Genomic DNA, 25,713 nt, shown 5'->3' with positions numbered 1-25,713 from the left:
GATTGTGAAAAATAATTTTTAGAATTTTTTTTGTGGTAATAAAAAATTTAAGAAGTTTTGATGGTAAAAAAAATTTAGTGTTTTTTTTTTTTTTTTTTTTTTTTTTTTTTTTTGAGATGTTAAAAGCCAAAAAAATCCTAAAGAAAATTAAACTTCAAATTTTCAAGATCTATTATTTTGTGTTAGAGCCTTTAGAAAATGTAGTTTAGTAGAATTTGGGTCTAACATAGAGTATTAGTAGCAAGGAAAGATACAAATACCCAAGCACTAGGCTTCCGAGGCACCTGACCGTTTTATGAGGAGGGAAAGGGTAGGGCTTTTCCGGGGAGGGGCAATGAGGAGTAGGGGAAGGGCGGTGGTGCGGTGATTAGGTTTTTAGGTGGTGTGGCCCTGTGGAATGGAAATACATAGGGGGTTCTGGGGTTTTGGGGAATCAACTTGGAAGGAATGGAGAGAGTAAAGTAAATGGGAAAAAGGTCTAATAAACAATAACAAAGGAAATTAGGGCAGTTGATTCCCATTTCCTTTGATGTATCCCCCCGTCAAATGGCCCCTTAATATATATTTCATGCACATACCTGAAATCTTAAAAGTTTATCGATTCATGACTCTTATTTTGTAAACCTACGAAGTATTCAATTCAGTTTAGATCAATCTATATACTAATTGTAAAACATAATGTAACTAGAGCTGTCAAAAGCTGACCCGACCCGAAATACCGACCCTAATCCGACCCTAACCCTAACCCGTCTGAACCCGAAAAAAATGGTAACCCGAACCCGACCTAACCCGACCTGAAACCAATCCTAGACCCGAGTTGACCCGAGTATTTGAGACCCGAACCCGACCATAACCCGGCCTAGAGAGGACCCGACCCGAATGTGACACATAAATTATTGACCTGAACGGAACCCGACTCGAACCCGAGAATGACCCAAACCCGATTTAACCCGTCAAAATCCGAATTCAACCCGACCTATTATTACTAACCCGACCCGAGGTCAACCCGACCCGTTCCTAACCCGACTCGAATTTAAACCCAACCTGTTACAAACCCGACCCGAAATCAACCCGAGTTGTTATTGATCCGACCCATATTCAACCCGACTTGTTATTGCCCCGACCCGAATTTAAACTCGACCTATTACTAACCTGAATTTAAACTCGACCTATTACTAACCCGAATTTAAACGTATTTGAGGCTATATGAGGTGAGTGAGGTGAATTGATGATAGTTATTTTGTCTAATTAAATCAGCCAAATGTTTTTTTTTTTTTTTTTTTTTTTTTTTTTTTTTTTTTTTTTTTTATCTTCAAAATAAACTTCCATATAACTACTTATAATCCTTTTATTGATCCGTTTTTTCAAATTTTAGTATTCACTTGTTTATTTTAATATTTTTAAAAATGTTTTAAATTATGCAATTTGATTTAGAGCTTTAAAAAAAATCAAAAAAAAAAATTTATTGACTTGAACCGAACCCGACTCGAACCCGAGAATGACCCGAGTAGGAAATGACCCGACGTGATTATAACCCGCAAATTATTGACTTGAACCGAACCCGATAATGACCCGACCTGATTATAACCCGCAAATAATTGACTTGAACCGAACCCGAACAGGACCCTAACTCGTTTAAACCCGTAAAAACTCGAATGTTACCCAACCTGTTTTTCACCCGACCCGAATGTAACCCGACCTTTTATTGACCCGATCTAAACCCGACCCAAACCCGATAAGATGTATGACCCATTGACCCGACGTGACCCGACTCAAGCATGACCCGACCCGACCCCGACCCGCATAGGTCCCGACATTAACCTGTACTGACCCGACCCGAGATGACCCGACCCACACTAACCCGACTCAAACCCGACCCATTTACCCGAATTGACAGCTCTAAATGTAACCCGAAATCCATAGGATAACTTTAATTTGTTTACTTCATTAAGCTATTCTACCATAGTGGAACCTCTTCTTTTTTTTTTTTTTTGAAAGGTAGTAGAACCTCTAATCTACTTACCACTAATTATGCTATGTTATACAAACTAATATTATAAAACCCATGTCTCATTTTTCACAAAGGAAAAAAAAAAGTGTATACTACTAATGAAAAAATAAAAAGTATTTTTTATTTAATAAAAAAAAAAGGTTAGCTATAACAATACTCCATATTACGTTAATTAAAAAGCTGAAATACTGGGTCAAAGCATAAAATCTAGCTCGGCATGCAAAAGAATAGCAACATAAATACTCCATTATCAACAATTAATCAAATCCAATTATACGTTACTTTTCCCAAAAAAAAAAAAAAAAAAAAAGCCAATTGTACGTTACTTACAATGTCTTTTTATACACTTTTTACTTATTTATTTAAGAAAATAAATTTCTAAAAATAAAATAAAATTCTACGACTAGTAGTATTCTACGGTGGGTAAGGGTAGGGTCGGGTTATCAGCACGAGAAAATCTCTTTCCCGCTCCTTCCTCCCTTCAAATCTCACTCATTCCTTCTCTCTCTCCTCCTTCACTTCACTTCTCCTTTACCATTTTTCACAACTATAATCCCCTCGCAATAACAATACAATTTATTTTTCGGGTTTTTCGTTTTTTGATACAAAAAATAATCCAAGTATACAAGAGGCTTTTGATTTTGGTTTTGATTTTATTTTTTGTATGTATGAGTTGCGAACATGGACACTCCTGAAAGGAATCAGATCGGAACACCCGTTTCTAAATTTGAGGTTATTTTTCTCAAATTTACTCCCTTTTTACCCTGTTTTGTTGTTAATTTTGTGATAAAGTTGGTTTTTTTGGGTTTGTAATGTCGTTGACTTGATTTTCGTTTCAATTTGCATGTCTCTGATTCAATTTTTTTAAGGGTTTGGTTTTTTTTTTTCCAATAGTTTTATGATTTTTTGAGGGTTTTCCTTGTTTTGATCGGTTTATTTTGTTGCAGTGTAAGGGTTTTTTTGGTTTTCCTCAAAACCCTGATTTCATATTGGGGTTTATGGTAAATCACATATTCCTGTTTTTTTGCTCTTATTTTGATACATTGTAGTCTTTGGATTATTTACATTTTTTTTTGGTTTGTTGAAATTATTATTTGGTTTATCGGAAAATTTTTGTAAAGTACTTTGAGTGTGTATGTTTAATTGAAACACAATTTTTTGTGGGTTGATTTTAGGTCCTAATTTTTTAACCATGTTTTGAGTATACAATTTATCATTTGTAATGATAGGATCGAAATGTCGTCTACATAATTGTCTTTTGCGACTCTCTTACATCAAAGAAGAAAAAAAAATATCGAGGTTTATGGGGTTTTTTCTAAAAATGAAAAATCTTTCTAATGCCTACTTGATTTTGTTATGATGGTTTTTGATCTTCAAGTTTCTTACTATATTGATGGTTTTTGTGCAAAGATTGTTAGTTCAGTAGTAATACTTTGCAGATTTCATACTATGTATGTGATACAAGACTATCTCTTTTGAATAATTGTTTGATGTAATTGTATGCATTTCCCTTTAATGCAGGAGTCTCCTTTTTCCAACTTTATCAACAGCTTGTCTCCTATCAACCCAACGAAGACGATTCACGTTTCTCAGACGTTTGGCTCGCTTAGTTTTACCTCACCTCCATCTGTATTTACTTCACCCCATGTGAGCTTTCAGAAGGATAATAAGTTCTTAAGAAGGTATGGTTAATGTACATTATAAGGTATTTGTTTCAGTAACATTATAATGTTTTAAATTTTCATCTGTTTTTGACATGTTATTTTATCTTTGTTTGTTGTCAAAGGCATCTGGTTTCAGATCTTGCGAGACATCAGCTGTCAATAGATGAAGGAAACAAAGACTCTATCACAGAAGAAGACGGCAGCACGGAGCATCACCCTGAAAGTCTGCCAAATGTACAAATTAGAGGTGACGGTGGTGAAGGTTCTGCCAAGCCACTCGAAGATGCATCAGACTGTGCAGCCGAGCTGCCAAGGGAACTTAAATATGACAGTGGAAGTCCTCGCCACTGTGAGGCAGTGAATTCCTCTGGCAATGAAACAAGAAGTGAGCCAGACACATCAGTAGCCCTTATTCAGTTTATCCAGGAGCCTTCTGATAGAGGTTCCTTTGAGACAGAATCGAATGCTAAGGAGACGAACCATGATAACGAAGAGGAAGGATGTGATTGGCAGAGCCTGATATCTGGTAGTAGTGACCTTTTTATATTTGATTCACCTAATGTTACAGAAACTTCAAAAGGGTCATTGCCAAAATCACAAGAAGAAGAAACAAATGTTTTTGCGTCTCTTTTGGCACGCTTTCCATCTGAGCAGGCATATGATCTGCAAACTTCGCTTCAAGTTGGTTCTGCTAGTTGTCATGAAGCACATGAAATTAGAGAACAATCAACTCAACCCACAGAGGCAACCGAGATGAATCAAATAGACCAGCCATCAGAGAATTTGGAAAGTGCCTCTGTCAATGAATTATTTTCTGGTGAAAAACCAGGAAAGCAGGTAATAAAGCCCCCCTTATCCTTATCTGCTTTAAACATCTGCTTTGTGTTTTTCTGGACTTTGTTTGCATGCACCTTTATAATGTTTTACATGCTCTCTATTCTGACATCTGGATCTGTTTACAATGCCTATTTGGATGCATAACTTTGTCTTTGATCTTGTATTTGGCTCAGATTGGGTGGATTATATTTGGTTTTATAGAATTTTCTAGCCTGAAATCGAATTTTAATAACAGTGATGTCCTTGCAACTTTGATTGTAGATTTGCTCATATAATCATACTACTTTTTTCTGTGTGATTGTCACTCTTTTATACTTGCATAGAGAGTTAAAGTGTTGTTTTTTAGTGCTTTCAAAACCTTTTTCTTTTTATTGGAGTATATGGAGAACTTCTATTGAGCATATTCCTGTTTTGAATTTGCAGCCTTTCAGTAGTATTCATAGGGGATTACGACGGCGATGCCTTACCTTTGAAATGCCTAGAACAAAAAGGAGTATAGATAGTGTTCTTTTCTCCACATCTATGGCTTCTTTACCGAATGAGGAAAATCCTCCCTCCAACAGGCAGCCCATCACGCCCAGGGTTGATCCTGCAAAGCGCATTATGCCAGGTATTGGCCTGCATTTAAATGCACTGGCTGGAGTTTCGAAGGGCAGCGGAATCTCCAACCAAGAGTTGCTTTCTACAAATACACAGGATCCTCTTACGAACTCCTTAACTTCTTTAAGAGAAGATGTTGGTCCTGCTGAAAATATAGTTGAAATGGCAGAAGATTCTTCTCAAGCATCAGTGTATGCAGCTACTGAGGACTTAAATTCAAATAGTCCAAAGAAAAAGAGGCAAGTATAGTTAACTTTTAATTTCTAGTAGCATAATTGCTTGACAGGCTTTCCATTAAAGCATGAGTTTTCTGACTCATGTTGTATGTATTGTTACAGGCGCAAATTTGAGACTATTGGGGAAGGGGAGTCGTCGTGTAAACGTTGCAATTGTAAAAAATCAAAGTGCTTGAAGCTGTAAGTTTATTTCTTGTGTTGGTTAAAATTAAGAAATTGGAAAAGTATGTGTTGATGGAAGTTTGTATTATGCATGACACTGCATTACTTATAAGACATATTTGGCTTCTACAAAGCCTTATATTGTATTAAGAAGTCTTAGAAATTTTGTATGGTAATATGCTTTAAGAGAAAGAATTTGAATTAAATTGTTGAAACAACCCAATAATGCTTGGATCATCTTCCTTTAGCAAGCAACTCACATGATATTTTGGTTTGACTTCTCTTTATGAATGCAGCTATTGTGAATGCTTTGCGGCTGGTGTTTATTGTGTTGAGCCATGTTCCTGTCAAGACTGCTTCAACAAGCCCATTCATGAAGAAACAGTTCTTGCAACTCGTAAGCAGATTGAATCTCGTAACCCACTAGCATTTGCTCCCAAAGTGATCAGGACCGCAGATTCAGCTCAAGAGGTCGGGGTAAGGAAATATTTTAAAAGAAGAAAACCTAGCTCCACTTTTTTACCTAGCCTCTTTTTGACTCAATTAAAACTACTTAACAGGAAGATACAACCCGAACTCCAGCATCAGCCCGTCACAAGCGAGGATGCAACTGCAAGAAGTCAAATTGTCTGAAAAAATATTGTGAATGTTATCAGGTTTGCCCCTTCAGTCCTTCACCTCTTTAGATGTCTGTTCAGTCCTCAAATGCAATAATGCAAATCATATTAAACCATTCCTTTTACTAAATAGGGCGGTGTTGGATGCTCCATCAATTGCAGATGTGAAGGGTGTAAAAATGCATTTGGTAGAAAAGATGGTGAGTTGGTTCATTATATGCCTACAAGTTTTCTCACCATATATTAGACTTTCACCATTTGCTAATGTAATTGATTGACCATGTCGGATGTTAACTCATTGCAGGGTCCAATCTGATTGGCACAGAAGCAGAAATGGAAAAGATACAAGCCTCTGAGAAATCCGTGCAGGATAAAACTTCAGATATACATGCATTCCACAATGATGAAGGCCAACATTCTGAATTCGCCATCCCAATGACACCATCAAGGCTTTTCAGGTATGATATTCTTAATCCCGACACTGCAACAATGAACTGTAAAACTCTACCTGAAGGCTTATTTGGCGATTTTCCATGTGACAGGCAATCAATTCCAGTGGCAACTTCCTCAAAGGGAAAGCCGCCAAGATCTTCCTTAGGAATGATTACTTCATCCTCAGGTCTGCACCAAGTTGATGGACCAGGAAGATCAACATTTCTTAGAACATTATCTAGGCCTGAGAAGCATTTTAAAAGTGTAGCAGATGAAATCCCTACAGTTCTTCAAAACTGTAGTCCTCCCAGCAGTGGTTTAAAGACTTTGTCTCCAAACAGTAAGAGGATCTCTCCTCCTCACCATGCCAATAGACAGACCTTCGGACATAGGAGCAGCCAGAGCAGCCGTAAGCTGATCCTGCAGTCTATCCCAGCGTTCCCTTCACTCAGTCCAAGACGCTGAATTTGCAAATTACCATCAAAATTTGTAATAACACACCTATCATCTCCACTTCTCTAGGTGGAGTTATAAGTGTGCTAATTAGTGTTATAGTCCTTATAACACACCTATCAATCCTCTAATTAGTGTTATAGCTGTATAATATTGCTATAATTTTTTTCCCTTCTCATTTCAATTTTTTTTGTTAGGTGAAATTCTTTTCACTATTTCATAATGCTTAAATTCCAAACTAGGATGTGAATGTATTAGACTATTTTAGGATGTTAGGATATTTGTAAGAATGTAACGGCCCAATGGTAGTCTAGCTCTATTCTAAGGGTTGTTCAGTGAACTATAATACTTTCCATATTGCTCGTATCTTTCTATTTCGCGTCTTTAAGATTGTAGAACACCACGAAAGCTTGGGTGTCTAAATCCCAGCTATATATGTTGTAAATAAATTTTGACAGTAGTAGATAATCATAACTACCATAAAATGTAAATGTGTTATTTCCTCTTTTTATTGTTTCCTTTGCTTTTTTGATATATTTCTGCATTATACATCAGCTTAAGGTTTGGTTTTTTTCATACTTGGTTCAAAAAAGTCCTCAATTGTAATGGTAACACCTAAAACAGGTTGGCTTTTAAAGGCAGCCTAAAATCTCCAAGTATTGTATTGCCCAATATAAGTAAATAGGAATTTTTCTGGTGGCCGTATCACATGTTATGAGGATCAATTTTCCGATTTCCACTAAACAATGTATGGGACTAATGTAAGGAATACCAACTATATTCCTCAAATTTCTATTGTAACAAATTGTGAAGTTCTAGAAACTATAAATGGGAGAGGTATGTGATTGAGTGACTTTACCTTTGTTTGATGCAAATTTCCTTCATCTGGATCTGATTTTACATTTTTGCCTTTATTTTGATGTAAATAGTATTGGCCAGTTTGAATCCAAAATGAATTACTTTCATTTAAAACTTGCATTACCATCAATTACCATTTATGCCGTGGGGTGATATATATTATTGTACCGGGAGGTAATGGACATATTTATAGAGAAAGATACAAGTTTAGGGACGAGATTGTTTTATTGTAGACAATATTAGTAGATATGTATAATAATCAGCTTTGATACCTCAAGATAAAAAGTTGACATATCAATTTGGATAGTGAGAATTATATAAGTCTAAAAAAAAAAGACCCATATTCGATTATCCAACCAAAACACCCAAACTCTACTTAAAATTACTTTAACTTTATTTTTAGGGACGAGATTGTTTTATTGTAGACAATATTAGTAGATATGTATAATAATCAGCTTTGATACCTCAAGATAAAAAGTTGACATATCAATTTGGATAGTGAGAATTATATAAGTCTAAAAAAAAAAAACACTACAAAAACGACCCATATTCGATTATCCAACCAAAACACCCAACCTCTACTTAAAATTACTTTAACTTTATTTTGACTCAATTTGATCCGAACCAAGTACCAATGTGTCTAATACTTCACTAATTAACTTATTAATAAGCATATAGACAAATATAAACGAAAATGATATTTAACCCTGGCAATTTTAGTTCAAACATGACCCCAACTGAATTGATCATATATAAACCCAATCCGAACGATCTGATTATCCCCTTTGTATTTTCCTACAAAAAGAGAGAAGGCCAATAGTGTTTGCACATGACTTTACTAGCTATCAACACTTGCCCATCACTTGGCTATCCTTGGAGGAGGACCTCAAGAATCAAGATCCATATTTCAAATCCTTATTCCATTAATATGGCCTACGACAATGACAAGGCTGTTTTTTGTGGCTAACTAATGGTTCTAGTCTTATTACCTTTGTTTTTTTCACAGTGTTGATTTAATTCTTTGCTAACTGTTGGGCTGATTGGAGGTTTTCTGTTCATTCTTTTATTGTTGTTGCTACCTTGTTGTACTTTCCATTTGCAAGTCACTTTTTTTTAGGTGAATGACAATCAAGAATAGTTTCTATGAGTAATTACCAATCATAATAGTAATTTAAAATCCCAAAATTGTGTGATAAGTTGTTCGAGGTGAAAGTTCGGTTTGTGGTTTGGATTATAACCAAAACTGAATCCAATCCGAATTAATTCGGTTTCGGAAATCTCAATCCGAATCCAAACCGAATTAAGGTTCAATCCAATCCAATCCAAACCGAATTAATTCGGTTTTTCAAATTAGAATCTAATCCTAAACCGAAATTTGTTCCCTTCTTTTGCAACATTCAAATCCAAAACTCGAACTTCACCCTGAAAATTCCTACATATTCTTTGTAAGAGAGTAAGCTATTGAGAAAGGAGAATTGAGAATTAGGTTCTTTTTTAAAGTTTATATATGAAAGGGGAAAGTGGTTGGATACTTTGAAAAGAAAATGGGCTTAAAGTATTGGGTCGGAATTCGGTTTGTCATTCGGTTTTTGGTTTTTTTAAACCCCAAACCGAATCCAATCCGTAATCCATATTTTTCAATTTTTTCAATCCGATCCAATCCGAATTCTTAAAAAATCCAAACCGAATTAGTAATTCGGTTTGGTTTTCGGTTCGGTTCGATTTTAATCCGAATTACTTTCAGCCCTAGTTCGTGCACAAGGATGAACTAGTAAGTGCATCAACACGTCTCCAATGATTTTTTATATACTACCTCCGTTACAGATTATGTGCAACGATTAGACATTTTCTCTCTTTGTTTTATGTCAAATCGTTGCGCATAACCTGTAGCAGAGGTAGTATCTCACTTTCCTCTATTTGTTACATCTGCCCATTGTGGGTGTGGACCCATGTTTTTCCTTACTCACGATACTCATCTTAATAGCCCATTTTTTTGTCAGTTTGTGGAGATAATTGATGGATTAAGGATTTAAATCCCTTTTCAATAACTAGGGAGGCAGACATAAGAATCGAGGATAAAAAATGAGAAGCAAAAGATAATTTTACCCTAAGTAAAAGTAGAGGTGATCATTTGATCAACATTGGCCTAGCTTGCTAGCTCCGCCCGATCCGGTCTAAAAATATTGGTGGGTTTGGACAAGCTTAAAACCACTTTTTTTAGTTAAAAATCCGAACTTGCCCATAAAAGCTCAAAAAGCTCGCTACTTTTTTTCAATTGGTCTTAGGTGCATCCTAAGATAGGTGCAACAAGGGAAGACCCAAAACGCGCGGCCCAAATTAATAACCCAGACAACATATCTGCGATCCGCCAAAATCAACACTACGCTCTAGAAAATGAACATTAGTAAAAGTATATGAACATGAAAAAAATGAACATTTAATAATAAAAAATGAACATTTAATAATAAACAATGAACATTTAATACTTATAATGCATATGTTTCACAATCATATTATTTTTTATTTCTTCAAATTTTTATGTTCATAATTAAATGATTTATATTCATAATAATATTTATATGTTCATATATAATTTCAAATATTCATAATGTAAATATGTGGTGTTCATGAAATATTAATTAAATCTGTTTATGCATATGTTGTCTTTCTTAAATGTTTATGTTAATATTTTTTTTAAGTATATGTTCACCTTTTAAATGCTTATATCCACTTTAAGAAACCAATGCTTACGTTCATATTTTGAAATGTTATGTTCACTTTCTGAAATGCATAAGTTCATATTTTTTTATGCCTATGTTCACTTTTTACAAAGCTAATGTTCACATTTAAGGGAACCTATGCATATGTTCATATTTTTCCTGATTATGTTCATTGATAAAAAAAAATGCAGTAAATCAGATAAAATTCAATTCATTAGAATTAAGAAAATCATATACTACTTCCGTTAATATTTAGTTGTAACTTTGGAATATTTTATGTCTCTCAAATAATACCCCAAAGTTGCAACTAAATGTTAACGGAGGTAGTATAACCTAATTAATCGAAGTTAATCACAAAGTCACCACATAAGAAATCGAAAATCATACATTTTTATGCCTATGTTCACTTTCTGAAAAGATAATGTTCATATTTTTTATGCCTATGTTCACTTTTTGAAAAGCTAATGCTCACATTGTGCTATTGTTACACCTATTTCTAGGTGCATGAGTGTGCACCTAAGAATATGCTGCTTTTTTTACAGGTAAGGGCATGAGAAATTATATTAAGACCCGACCCGATAAGAAAAAGGAAAATAAGTCATCAGTCCCACCACCACAAAAACACCTATTTCCTTCACTTTCCACATTTTTAAGCCACCACCCAGCCAACTCACCATTCATCACACCTCCCCCCCCCCCCACCACCACTCTATGCACCTCCCCCACCCTCTCCTCCCCCAAAAATCTTTCCCCCAACCCTAAAAATTAAACCCCAATAACCCCTTCCCCTCCTCATAAGATTGTCGATTAGTAGCACCACCTATGAATAGTAGTTAAAACCACACCAACTTTTGGAATATGTGCAATGCGTCATACATTTCTATTTCTCAAATCCAAATTAACACCAAGTATACATATTTATAAGGTAATCAATGCATTTAAATATGACAGGTGTTGCTCACTGCACCGAACTCAAAACCAATATAACATAATGTTTCTCATTTTTCTTACGAACCACATTTCAAATTCCACGTCATTACCATCATATATTATTGCCAACCAAACGGATAATAACTTCTCAAGCCTATGCTCATGTGAGTAATAAGAAACATCATCACATGGATGGGGTCATATAAGGGCCATATGCTTTTACCCCTTCCACTTATAGGTTCCTAACATGATAAACGATAGGCAAGATGTTCACACAATCTCTTGACTTTATAGCAAAAAGAAACAATTAAAACCTAAATAATCAATAAAACCAACAACTCCTCATAATTCCATATCTTCCTTGAACGATCATTCCACCTTTTGGAATGATGTAGTCATGTCCTATAAAAGCTGGCTAATTATAACTTTGACATTTAAAATTGCAAACAAAACTTAGATCCGATCATCACTAACAAATGTACACATTTTTTTTTTTTCTCATATTTTTGAAGATCCATTTGAAAGTGTTCACCTTTTTACTCTACTTTATTCTATTAACACTTTAAAAGATTTCATTCACAAAGGTTGTCTTTAAGAGTTGGTGGGTGGTCTAATTTATATGATCATAATATATGATAGTATATATGATTCTTGAGTTGTCTTTCAAATATTTTATCAAAGGTGTACGTGTTGTTTGATGATGACATCAAGCGGAAGACAGAAATATTGTCGATGGTGTGTGGCCGTGGTGAGTGTGCTTAAAGCATATGGCAACTCACTATGGTGAAGAGTAACATCAAATAGTGTATTTGCTTTTGTCCATTAAAGGTTGTCTCATTTGACTTTTAACAATCTCCAAGATGTAATTAAGGACATAAATATTTTTATTTCAAAATTTCGTGAACTTATATATGTGATAATTTATAGTCAACTTTTTAAAAATTTGATCCATTAAACTGTAATTGGCTATGGGAGTACTTTACTAGTAGTAGCATTAGATTAATTAGTAATATAATGAGAATACTTTCATTCATTTTAGTCTCAGCGTGTTTTGTGTGCGGTAGGCCACACCATGTAATTGCTTGTAAAAGAATAAAGAAACCCCTGTAACACTGACTAAGTAACCACTACAACACTGAATGAGTAATCCTTGTAATATTGATCGAATAACCCCTGAACACTAACCGAGTAACACTAATCGGGTAACCCCTATAACACTTACCGAGTAATCCTTGTAACACTGATCGAGTAACTCTTATAACACTAACAAAGTAACCCCATGATATATAGTTGGCCACACGGTTAAGCTTTGGAAGCTGTAATTTTTAATTGAAAGGAGTTGATAATCTTCTTTTTTAGTTTCAAATTTATAGTTAATTACTTATATAAATGTTGAGAAAATATATTTCAGTCATTGAATACAATTGGCAATTTGGCTTAAGGTTTAATGATCTTTGATCAGAGTAAAAATTTGAGTCATCAAGTTTTGTGTACATTTTGAGTTTGGGTCAAATGAATTCGACCTTTGGGGCTATCCAATTTTGTGACATCTTGTTATACCATTATAATACGGAGTACTAAGGATGTTAGGACTAAGGAGTATGTATATAACTATATACGTAGTATGTTTTTAATTTATATACTCCTTACTTCATATTTACCAAATTGACAACATATAAATATATAATGTCTTCTAGTTAATTATTAGCTAGCAACCTCATCATTATCAGCTTTGTAACACTTGCAAAGTGTTGCAATTAGTAACAAAAGAAAAGATTTGAAGTCTTGCTAGAAACATCAATCTAGTTGGTAGAAGCTAAGAGAGATCAATAATGACTAACCAACTAATCAACTAACACACAATATTCAATTAATTACAAACCAATCAACCATAATACGAATTATTGCTCAACTATACATATTTATCTTTCAAAGGGCTAATCTTTTCATCAAGATTTACAACTAGTATTTCCGAATTAATCATATTATTAGTCGTATTTAGTTTAGCTCTTTGGCAAGCTAAAACTTGATTTAATATTTACACAAAGCATATTTAAAAGGGGTAATCGGATTATTGGACAAAATTTTGGTTTAATAATGTGCATTTTCTCAAGGGATTGTAAATATGCATACACATTTACTATTATTATGTATTTATGTGTATGCATATTTTCAATCAAGGCCTGTGAATATTTTGGATCAGGTCATCAGTCTTGTGCTGAATGGTGTATTGTAATAATAGAGCTGTTATTAGTAAATCATTTTTGTTACCAATTTAGTTGTGTGCGGATGTCAATTATTTTAATTGGTTAAAGTTTTTTGGAATAATATTCAACACCTGAGATCAAATCATGTCTGTATCATTGTCACTTGTAGCTATTTCTCTATTCGTACGTCAAAAATCAATCTTACACATGTATTTACTTTTATTTCATGACATATTCAATTGAATATTCCTCATAAACCTTTCTCTCAATTACCACATTAATTAACATTAATGTCTCAAACAAAAATTAAGGTCTTAAGGATATACGCACCATGTAATTAGTCCATTAGCATCCAAAACAATTAACCTTACCTTGGGAGCAACACAAATCACAAATGGAGTGTGGTGAAATTTAGGTTAAGGTCAATTCAAGATGCAGATTTAATGGTATAAAGCAATAATAATCCATGATATAATCCAGAATTCATTTTTACTTTATGGATATGCTAACTCCATTAAACAAGGAGCAAGAAATGGTAAATAACTAAATTATAGTATGCTTTTGCCTTAACATAAAGTATTTGCATTTGCCAAACCCAAAGAGAAACATCTTCAAGAAAGCAAGGTTAGATTAGGCATTCTAGCTATGATTAACTAATGTTTTGTAGCTCACTGAATCATCACATCAAGCGGTGTACCGTACTGTTTTGGAAAGGACAAAAGAGACATCAAAATAAAAAACTACTTATCCTGTTCTTTTCATAGGAGCAAGGTTACATACACGACAAATATACTAGCTTGCTAACGATTGATGAGATAATTATGATAATTTACCATAAATTCTTACGGAATATTTCTCATGTTTTGAAATAGTTGACACATTTTTATACTCGTTAGTTATTATCTCAAATGAAATTGATTATTTTTCACATTTATTTCCTAATTATTAATGTTTCAAATTTATGTTAAGGTGAATTGTGACAATTAAATTGAAAAGGATTAAATATTGTGTCATATATGATTATAATTTGAGGGGTTCGAGCAAAAACAAGATCTAGATGTAAAAGTATTCCGAGAAGAATAGATTAGTTTGGTGTCATTTTACACGTTATTATACTCCGCATGTGTTTATAATTAATTAAGTTGACCTATAATATGTTACAAAATTGTCTATTTTTTTTTTCATGTTTCAAATAACAATGATATGTTTATATATTTAACAAGTATGTAGTAAATAAAGATGGATTAATGTAGGTCTATTTAAATTTGGTTGGTGGATGAGAATTCAAGCAACAATAACAATTTGAAGAAATATCTTACTAACAATTATTTCTGTTGTCACTTATGACAATAACAAAACCAATTGGCTATTGATACAATGGTGATTGAGGCTGTACTTGGTAGGAAGAATCGTCTGTTCGATTCCATACAATAACAATTGAAGGCTTGTTCTGATTTACTGAACTAAGATGAACTGAACCGAACTGATTGGAGCTGAACTAAAACGAATTGTTTATGAGAGAATAAAATTAGGTACTGAACTGAACTGAACTGATTGGAGCTGAACTGAACAGAAATTAAGCTAAAGAGAACATGTCTTGAGAGGGAATTGAAATAAACTTCATAATCACTCTTAACTGAGCCACAAATCTGAATTAACCCATAGGGTGAACCGGGTGAAATACCAAAAAAAATCATAACAAGACTAATGTTACTTTTAGATATTATGTTAGTACAACGCCTATACAACTATGAGGTCTAAAGGTAATACTGAACACTAGTTATTATCATCAATGATTAAATTAAGGAAAATGATAAGCATAGTCCTAAGAGCTATATATAAGAAACTAAATAAGGAAATATTTAGGACTAATTAACATTAATTACACCGAATTGTTCGTGATTTTGTCACGAATTATAAACTTAATTTCATTTTAAGAAGTATAATTAATGCTTATACTACATCCGCTACATATTAATTATTTGCAACAATTTGACATAAAGTATAGAGGATCGTTGCAAATAATATGTAACGGAGGTAGTAATATAGCTAAGGGATACATACGTAGAATATCATTACCCTAAAATTAATTATTCGTAGATACTTCATCCTAAAATATTAACACCTATTACTGTCATTAATGACAAAAACAATTATAATTAGAGATTTTTTTATAATTAATAACAAAATCAATTATTGATAGAGATTTTTTCATAATTTGGATCAAGTAGTATCAAGTACTTTAAAAACAAGTCGAATACACTTTTAGTGCACCTTATTTTTACTTATTTGACTAATCTTAACTTATTTTTATTTCAATTTGATTCAATTGAAACTTATTTAATCCACATACGACCATACAAGATAGGTAAATAAATTAGGATTACTCAAATAGTCCTAGTCAACCGACCCAATAGTGACCTCTACCTATACGGCTTTATTAATTTTAAACATTTAGCCATTGTCTTAAAATGGTACAGTAGGACATACACGATTTGGTATATGTTTATACACCTATATACAGTAAATTCCGATTTCTGACTTAATCACATGTGCAATAATTTCTCCTACCCTTCAACTTTTTTTTTTTTTTTTTTTTAAAATGCCGACAATTAATTTAACTTTTTTAAGTTATAATGTACGTTACCTTCTCTTTCTCTCTCCTCCATCTCTGACACTTACCAGTGCATCATTGGACTTAAAACTTCAACTCACTCTCATTGGAGAGAGAGAGAAACAAACCTAGACTTAGAGAGAGAAACTAGAGAGAGAAAAAGTTATGTAAATGGGATGAATGGTTTTGAAATGCAGCTGGGTTTTAGTACCCTTTCTTTGCTGCTAATCCACAAGTTTTAGCAGTTGGTTGTGTTTAATTAATGTTTGGTAAGTTTTTATTTTTATGCTCATTCAAAAACTTTATTGTAAACCTTCATTATTTCATTTTTTTTTGGGTGTTTTTTGTGGTTGATTCATGATGATTTCATTAATGTATCTTTGTCATGATTTAGATTAATGGGTTGGTTATAGTTTTGCAAATTTTTTGGATTTTTTTTTGGGTTGATTTTTGAAGATCCTAATTGGATATCAATTTTATGGGTTGATATTGATTCAAATTGAAATTAATCAAAAATTGAAATCTACGTTGCTTGGACTCGACCACCATGTGGTACGTGTTCAAGTGTCAAACTGGGCTATTTTGTCAAGGTTATCAATGGATTTGGTAAAAAATGAAGGGTTAAGTAATTTGGCTATGTACGAGTGTTGAGTATCTGATGCGGGTACGTGAGATAAAATGAACATTCCGAGTAACAGAGGAAGAAATTTCTTAATGTGTGAATTGGATTTATAGCAAGTTAATTAGTTTACTTTTCGCATTGTAGGTTGAAAAGTATGGTTTGGAAGTTGGAAGTGGTGTAATTTACTTTGGGAGTGTAAGGGTTAATTGTTTCCTGGTATTCTGGCCTGGGAAAACCTTCATTACTGGTGTGGAGACCAGCCTCTAGCAAGGTCGAAACCCGCTGCTTGGCTGCTTCTGGCAGCAGTCATGGGGACTCTATTGCATTCAGAGTCGAGGCGGTTGTATTCGTGGTGGTGGGATAGCCATGTTAGCCCCAAGAACTCTAAATGGCTTCAGGAAAATCTTAAAGGTAACTATTCTCTTAAAAAATGCTCAAATATGATTTTTTTTTGACATTGTTTTTGTTTTCTGCATTTGATTGTTTTTTCATTTTTCTAGCTTGAAGTTAATCAAAAGTAAAATATGTTGTATTAACTTTTGACATGCTTGTTGATTCATCGAGTCTGTTATTGTGTTTCTTTTGTTTTGGTCCGGTTGTGATGCCTTCTATCATGTTTGGTTTGAAAAGCATTGAGATTTTTAATTTTAAAACTGTATTTGAACCTCAATTCAAAATCATGTGGTTCACTGGTAATTTCAAAATCTTCAAGGCTCGTGGTTCGTGAAATGTGAAATCTTACTATTTTAGTTGTGAAAATCTCCTGGTTTTGTAGAACTGGCATTTCAGAAGCTATGGTAACTAATTTTACATCATCTCTAAATGATTTAAGTGTGTGAGCATATGTTGTTATCAATATTGGTAATTCTGATGAAAAGTACTTCCTTTATTTTGAAATAATAGCTGCACTTTTAGTTTTGCAATATATATATATATATATATATATATATATATATATATATATATCCGGACCTTAAGGTCCTTAACCACATACTTTAGTACGGAGTAATTGTTATCTACTGTAGTCAAATGTATTTAGTCATGATACCATGGGCAAAGTTGTGCGTTGTCAATCATGCTAGTCAAATAAAATAATTATTTTGAATCAAAGGAAATACTGCGTATCCTCCATATCTCTTAGATGTTACAAGTAACATATACTAGTTTGTGCAAATATTAACATAATAGGAGAGACAGTGTTGATGTGGTGAAAAAGAGGTGGTAAAGTAAGAGAGAGTGTAAAAAAGTTGGTATATGGAAAAGATAGATAAATTAAGAGAAATTGAAAAGGTGTAGATATTGTGGGGTAGGGGGGGGGGGTGGTAAGAGGGTAAAATGTATTTGCCAAAAGTAACAAACTGCTAATGTTAAGAGCTTTTAGATACAGACCGAAAAGAGAAGTGTTAAAATCATTCAGAAACAGAGGTAGTTAGTATTGTGAGATATGCAGCTATCTTATATTCTTGTAGAAAATGAAGCAAGCAATATCTTGTAAACTCATGTAGACTTGCATAATATCTACTTAATTTTGATTTAAAATGTGTCGTCCATGAATATTCTTGTTTCTATGCTGATTTGTTGCATTAACGGATGGATCATAAAGGTTTGGTAGTTACTTTTATCACCAATCATTTGTCTAAGTCACGTTCCTTTTTTTTTGGGCAGATATGGATTCCAAAGTAAAAGCAATGATTAAGCTCATAGAAGAGGATGCTGATTCATTTGCTAGGAGGGCTGAGATGTACTATAAAAAGCGACCTGAGCTTATGAAACTGGTTGAAGAATTCTACAGAGCTTATCGTGCATTGGCTGAAAGATATAACCATGCCACTGGAGAGCTCCGCCATGCCCATAGAACAATGGCACAAGCTTTTCCTGACCAATTACCATTTGCACTAGCTGATGATGCAGCCTCGAGTTCTGAGTCAGAGACTTCTGAAACACATCCAATTCGGACTACATTTGATTCCGATAATTTTAAGGGGCACTCAGCTTCCAGTTCACAAGGCAGTGGAACCAGCAGGAAGGGTCTGAAACAGCTTAATGATATGTTCCGTTCAGCTGAAGTTGGGCCAGAAGAGTCAAGTACTGCTGATAGTAGGCCTGAAGGTGGCCAAAATTGGCAAGAAAGTGGAACGAAAGAGAGGAGTTCAGGTGGCATTTTATCTCAGTTAACTAAGGAGAATCAGAAGTTGAAGAGCCAGGTTCTTAATGAATCTGAGCGAGCAAGTAGAGCTGAAAGTGAACTGGAAAACTTGAGGCAGACCATTGCTGAGCTTGAAGCTGAAAGAGATTCTATATTCCTTCAGTACCAGCAGATTCTGGATAACATATCTAGTTTGGAAAAAGATCTTAATCATGCCCAAAAAAGTTCTGGAGATATTGATGGGATAGTGTCTGAAGCTAATGTCGAGATTCAAGCATTGAGAGAAGCCCTAACAAAAATGGAAGCTGAACGAGATTCAAGTCTTGTGCAATACAGACAAGTTTCAGAAAATCTAGCTGCTGTTGAAAGTTCACTTTCTCAAGCTTGGGACGATTCAAAGGGTTTGACTGAGCGGGCTGCTGAAGCAGAACATGAATGTCAAAATTTAAAGCAAGAGCTTGCAACATTACAAGCTGAGAAAGAAGCTGCTGAGCTTCAGTACAAAGAGTGTCTAGAAAAAATAGCTGCTCTAGAGAAAAGACTTGCTGAAGCATTGGAGAGCTTGAAACTACTCAGTGTGCAGTCAGAAAAGGCTGAGAGTGAAGTAAAGTCCTTGAAGGAGGAAGTTGGCAGAGTGATTGGAGAGAGAGATGAAGTTGCTCTTCGTTACAAACAGAGCTTGGAAACTATCTCTAAGCTACAGCTTGAGTTGAGGGAAGCTCAGGCAGATAATATTCGGCTTAATTCCCAGATGTTGCTGAATACTGCTAAACTGAGGGGTGCTGAGGATAAGTGTGATCTGTTGGACAAAATGAATGAAACTTTACAGTCAGAAGCACAAAAGTTAGTGATGAAAATAGCAGCAGCAGACCATATACTTTCAGAAAAGGAGACTGAATTGGAAAAATTGAAGACCAACTTACAAGAGGAACACTCTCGATTTGTTCAAGTAGAAGCTACTCTACATAGTCTTCAGGATCTACACGCTCAATCCCAAGACAAGCAGAATGCTCTTACATCGGAACTCAAAAATGGGCTCCAAATGATGAATGACCTTGAGATATGCAAACAGGATCTCGAAGAAGAGGTTCGACGACTGAAGGATGAAAACCAAACCCTGAATGATTTGAATTCTTCCTCCTCTATATCACAAAACAGTCTCCATGACGAGATGTTGAGACTAAAAGAAGTCAAAGAAAAACTTGAAGCCGAGGTTAAACATCAAGCTGATCAAAGTGATGCTCTTCAGTTTCAGGTTCACAATTTAAAAGAAGAAATCGAGGGCTTGTATAAGAGATATCAAACTCTCATGTTACAAGTGCAGTCTGTTGGTCTAGATCCAGAATGCTTTGCTTCATCAGTCAAGGACTTGCAAGATGAGAATTCGAGGCTTAAGGATTTGTCTATAAAGGATATGAATGATAGAGAAGCTCTTGTAAAAAAGTTGCAAGACATGGAAGAGCTTCTTAAAAAAAATGCAGATTTGGAATCCTTATTGTTGGAGGTAAATGCCGAGCTGCAAAGATCCAAGGAGAAGGCGCAGGCTCTGAAGGAATCTTGCCATGACCTTAATGAAGACAAGTCATCCATGGTTGCTGAAAAATCTTCCCTTCTTTCCCAGTTACAATCAATCACTACAACTATGCAGAGTCTCTTGGAGAAAAACACCTTGTTGCATAATTCCTTCTCAAGTGCGAATGCTGAGCTGGAAGGTTTACGAGCTAAATCAAAGGGCTTGGAGGATTTTTGCCAGCTACTCTCTAGTGAAAAATCTAATCTTCTGGATGAGAGAAGTGGCCTGGTTTCTCGGCTGGAGATTGTGGAGCAGAAGCTGGAGAAGTTGGAAATAAGATTCACAAACTTAGAAGACAAATACATGGATCTTGAAAAGAAGAAAAAATCGACGCTTAGTCAAGTAGATGAATTAAGGATTTCACTTGATTTTGAAAAGCAAGAACGTGCAAGTCTTGTGCTGACAAGTGAATCAAGGTTATCAGGACTGGAGGGCCGCATCCATGATCTGCAAGAAGAAAACAAGTATAGGAAGAAGGAATTTGAGGAGGAGCTAGAGAAAGCTGTCAATGCTCAGGTTGAGATTTTCATTTTGCAGAAATTTATTCAAGATATGGAAGACAAAAACTACTCGCTTCTGATTGAGTGCCAGAGACATATTGAAGCTAATAAAGCTTCCGAGAAGCTGATTACAGAACTAGAGAGTGAGAACATGATTCAAGAAGTGGAAGCTGAGTTCTTGTTGGACAAAATCGGAGCGCTGAGGACAGGAATCAATCAAGTTCTGAAGGCACTTGAGATCAAATATGGCAGTGAAATTGAAGCCGAGCAAAGTTTTGTTCCATGTATACTTGCCAGTATTCGAAACATCAAACACTCCTTGTCAGAAAGCAAGGATGAGAATCAGAAGATATTGTTTGAGAAATCCATTCTGACAACAATACTCGGGCAGCTGAATATTGAATGTGCAGAACTTTCATCCAGGAAGATCGTTCTTGAGCAGGAGTCTCAAACATTGGCTCAAAAACTTGTGGTGGTTGAAGACGAGAAACGTCAACTTCTGGAGAGGAGCAGGCAGCTGAGTATGGAATTAGATGAGAGAGAGAAACGGGAAGAAGCCTTGAACGCTAAGGTGGAGGACTTACATGTGAAGCAAACACAACTACAAGGTGCATATGTTTCACTCGAGGAGGAAAATCTGTCTGTTTTCGACGAAAACAGGTGTTTGCAGGAGGAGTTATCGCACATTAAGATGGAAAAGAACATCTTAGAAGAGGAAAGTAGTTACATCATTGTTGAGGCCCTAGCTTTCAATTATCAGTCTATGATCTTGAAGAGCTATGGTATTGAGAAATCTTGGAAGTTGGAGGAAGTTTTCGAAGAGATGAATTCCCTGGGAAAAGCTTTCAAGGATCTTGAAAGTAAATCCATAAAATTGGAGGAAAATCTGTTAGTTAAGGAAATGGAGAATGTGGCCCTGAAAGCATCGATGAAGGAGTTGGAGGATATGCAACTTGAACTCAGTGCTCGTAATGATCAGTTGAGACATGAAATTTCTGATGAGAGGGAGTTGGTAAACCAAAAAGATAGAGAACTTTCAGAATTTGAGTTAAAGCTTCAAGCAGCAGATGATGTAAATGCAGAATTGTGCTGTACTGTTCAGTATCTTGAAAAGGATTGTGAAAATTTAGAAGTTACAAGGACAGTTTTACAGCAACAGATGGATGAACTCTCCAAAGATAACAAATATCAGGAGAAGGAAATTGTTTCTCTTCGTGATGCTAATGGAAACTTGGAGTCTGAAGTAGGCAAGCTACATGAAGAGATAGAAGAATATAAGATAAGAGAAGTGATCTTGGCCTCAGAGCTGCATGAAAGAAGTAATGAATTTGAACTCTGGGAGGCTGAGGCAGATTCCTTCTATTTTGATCTCCAGATTTCTTCTGTACGCGAAGTTCTGTTTGAGAACAAGGTTCATGATCTGAGCAGCTTATGTGTGTGCCTTGAAGATGTAAGCAATCAAAGAAGTTTGGAGGTCGAGACTATGAAACAAAGAGTTACCTCACTTGAAAGTGAAGCCGAGGCTCTCAGATCCCAGCTTACTACATGCCTACCACTTATAGCCTCTCTTAAGGATAGCGTTGCGTTGCTCGAGAAAAATCCACTCATGCAGTCTAAGCTACATACTGCTTCCACTACAGAAACACAAGTAATGATCTTATTCCCTCCCTTATTTTTTATGTTTTGTTATACTTATATTAACCATGTCTTAATAATCCTAAATTTGTTATAACATTTTTTAATCAAGTTTTGTTGCTTAACTGCTTAATGGGGTCTCTTGTAGCTTATGATTGGCGTTTTTTTGTTAAGTAATATAAATAAAATTAAGGTTTATCAAATAGGTAACTGGTATTGTAGCGAGGTTATAAAATTAAGATTTATCAAATTGCAATATATTCATTTTTTTTTGTTTAATTTTTAATTGTTTATGTTGGCTGTCTAGGAATAGAATGCATGTTGCAAATTGCTGGATTGATGTACAAGTACACTGATACTGATGTAATATCTGCCTAATATTCCAACATTGATTGTACTGACAGTAGACACAAGCTAACTACGAATAGGCCTCTATTGTTCAAAAACTATTATAGTTTTCAATTCTGCTATTATTCTTTTTTGACCAAAATCTTTGGCCTTTGACTTAAAAACATCTATATTTATCATCTCATTGTTGGAAACTCTTTTTCAAACAATTCCTGTCATATTTTGTTTACAAACTATCAAACTTTCATGAAATTTATTATTTGATACTACAAATTATTTTTGTCTATGTAACCTGTCTAGTTTATTTATGGGACAATTGATAGGTAATAGAGTGAAGTCAATAGAAAAGACACAAATAAAAATATACTACCTCAGTTTCATAGTGTTTTGAATATGTTTCATTTTTGTCCATTTCATGATGTTTTTAACATATCTACTTTATTACATTATGACAAATTTCTATTACTACATTTCCCCTCTTACCTCATAATATTTACACCTTTTCACTCACTCTCTTACACCCACTCACCATTTCCATTCTCTGACTTTATCCAATATTTTTTTTTTCCTCTACACTACTCAATTTTTTATTCTCTCTCCTTTGCCTTAATTAGCAAACAGTGAATGTTAGAAACATTAGAAAACGGAAGTAGTGCATTAAATGCTTTGAAGTGCATGGCCTATTCATTTGGGATGTGCAGTTATCTGTAATTGGTTGTTATTCAAGACGATGAGCGTACAATACTATGAATGATATTCATACATTAGTGTCATGTAATCAAGCAATTCCTTGTTGTACATTAAAATATGCATGTCGAAATTGCATTAATTTGTATTCTTGTATGCAGGGAATTTTGGACCAGACAGAGGAAAGTTCAGCATCTTCAAGTAGCTATTTTGAGCTGCGGAAACTGCAGGACAGAATCAAGGTGATAGAAGACATATTGCAAAAAGAAAAGGAATTGGTTGCCATGCAGGAAAAATCAAATAACAATGTCAGACTTGAAGCTGCATTTAAAGAGATTAAAGAACTAAAATCAAGAATTAACTCTCACTACCAGGAGGAGCATCGGCGCAGTGGCCGGGTATCCATATCGGAAACTTGTGAAATCAGAAGTGGGGAAGAGATGAAGGATATACCTCTTGACCAAGCATCAGGCCGTTCATTCCAGAGCGTCAGTAAGAGAGGCAGTGCTGTATCTGATGATCAGATGCTTGGGCTATGGGAAGCTGCAGAAGAAGATAGCTGCCATGATCAAGTGATCGGTGAAGTGCTCGAACAAGGAACTGATACCATCGACGATGAAATTGTGAACCAATCTAGTTTGAATCCGACTCCGGAATCACAATTTGAGAAAGAATTAGGAGTTGATAGGCTAGAACTGTCAAATAGAGGTGCTCAGTTGACTAGAAAAGGAACGAAGAAAAAGGTTTTGGAGAGACTTTCTTCTGATGCACAGAAGTTGACAGGCTTACAGGTTTCGGTCCAAGAATTAAAGAAAACAATGGAGCCAAAGAAGAGAAGGAAGAAAGGTGAAGATGCTGATTACGACACTTTCAGGGGGCAATTACAGGATGTGGAGAATTCTGTCGTCCACTTAATGGATGTCAATGCTGAGTTGATTAGGTGCATCGAGGAACGCTCAGTCACTACAGAGGTGAGGGGTGAGAGAATATCAGAAGAGGCTGAGAGTACCTGGCAAAAGAGAGTCTCGGAGCAAGTACGGAAGGAGGCAGAAAATATTGGGAAATTGGAGGTAGAGATGCAGAGAATGCAGTACGTGCTGCAGAGGCTGAAGGACGAAAAGAAGAGCAAAGGCAAAGAGAATGGTTCCAGAAGCAGTGCATCAGTTGTGTTGAGGGAGTTTTTTTACAGTCGCGTGCGCAAGAATAAAAAGCAAAAGAAACCCCGTTTCTGTGGCTGCTTGAGACCTACAGCTACGAAAAACTGAGGCAGTCTTGTGAAATATATCTTGTTCAGCTTGGTTGAGCATTTTACTCGAGCTCCTAGAGTCGCTGCTCACTCTACGTTGCAGGATCAGTCCTTTTTTGTTGGGATCCCCTGCAATTTTTAGGATTAGAGTCAGGAAACATTCTGATCTAATTGTATTAGATTCTGAACAACTTTTAATTCCTAGTTTATGATTGAGTGTTGTAGCAATTGAAACTCCCCTAATGTATGACTTTTGTATTTCTACCCCTGATTTTACATACTAATATCATTGTTCAGTATATGAATAAAGGGGATAATGAACAGCCTAATTTATGTGTGTTGTGCTGCAAAAAGCCTGTATCAGGGCCTGTTCACATTTACTTAATTTCAGTTCAGTTCAGTTCAGTTCAATTCAGCTCCAATTAGTTTAGTTCAGTTCAGCTCTTAATTTTGCTGCAAAAAGCCTGTATTAGGGCCTGTTTAAATTTACTTAATTTCAGTTTAGTTCAGTTCAGTTTAGTTCAGCTCCAATCAGTTCAGTTCAGCTCCAATCAGTTCAGTTCAGTTAATGTGAACAGGCCCTTAGACGGACTTAATTACGTGATAATTATACGA

The 25,713-nt window shown here is 35.1% G+C and overlaps 2 protein-coding genes across 3 annotated transcripts; both read left to right on the top strand.

Moving 5' to 3' along the window:
- Window positions 1–2,361: 2,361 nt before the first annotated feature.
- Window positions 2,362–7,509, top strand: LOC110713395 (protein tesmin/TSO1-like CXC 2). Of its 2 annotated transcripts, none has more exons than XM_021891850.1 (10): window positions 2,362–2,743; window positions 3,533–3,693; window positions 3,798–4,512; window positions 4,936–5,351; window positions 5,451–5,528; window positions 5,807–5,981; window positions 6,071–6,166; window positions 6,261–6,327; window positions 6,432–6,585; window positions 6,670–7,509. In XM_021891850.1, exons 1-10 carry the CDS (start codon window positions 2,693–2,695, stop codon window positions 7,022–7,024), a joined length of 2,268 nt encoding a protein of 755 aa, XP_021747542.1. In that variant the 5' UTR covers window positions 2,362–2,692; the 3' UTR covers window positions 7,025–7,509. The 2 variants fall into 2 exon arrangements, with proteins under 2 accessions (XP_021747542.1, XP_021747541.1); XM_021891849.1 differs by having other exon boundaries at window positions 5,807–5,987.
- An 8,840-nt stretch (window positions 7,510–16,349) lies between these two features.
- Window positions 16,350–25,478, top strand: LOC110713493 (protein NETWORKED 1A-like). Its single transcript, XM_021891937.1, has 4 exons — window positions 16,350–16,610; window positions 17,108–17,374; window positions 18,629–22,830; window positions 24,014–25,478. Exons 2-4 carry the CDS (start codon window positions 17,272–17,274, stop codon window positions 25,115–25,117), a joined length of 5,409 nt encoding a protein of 1,802 aa, XP_021747629.1. The 5' UTR covers window positions 16,350–16,610; window positions 17,108–17,271; the 3' UTR covers window positions 25,118–25,478.
- Window positions 25,479–25,713: the final 235 nt, after the last annotated feature.

The sequence above is a fragment of the Chenopodium quinoa genome, unplaced genomic scaffold (genome assembly GCF_001683475.1).
Source record: "Chenopodium quinoa cultivar QQ74 unplaced genomic scaffold, ASM168347v1, whole genome shotgun sequence".
Classification (NCBI taxonomy): domain Eukaryota; kingdom Viridiplantae; phylum Streptophyta; class Magnoliopsida; order Caryophyllales; family Amaranthaceae; genus Chenopodium; species Chenopodium quinoa.
The sequence above is the reverse complement of the archived record's forward strand: the minus strand, read 5'-3'. Positions and strand labels throughout refer to the sequence as shown.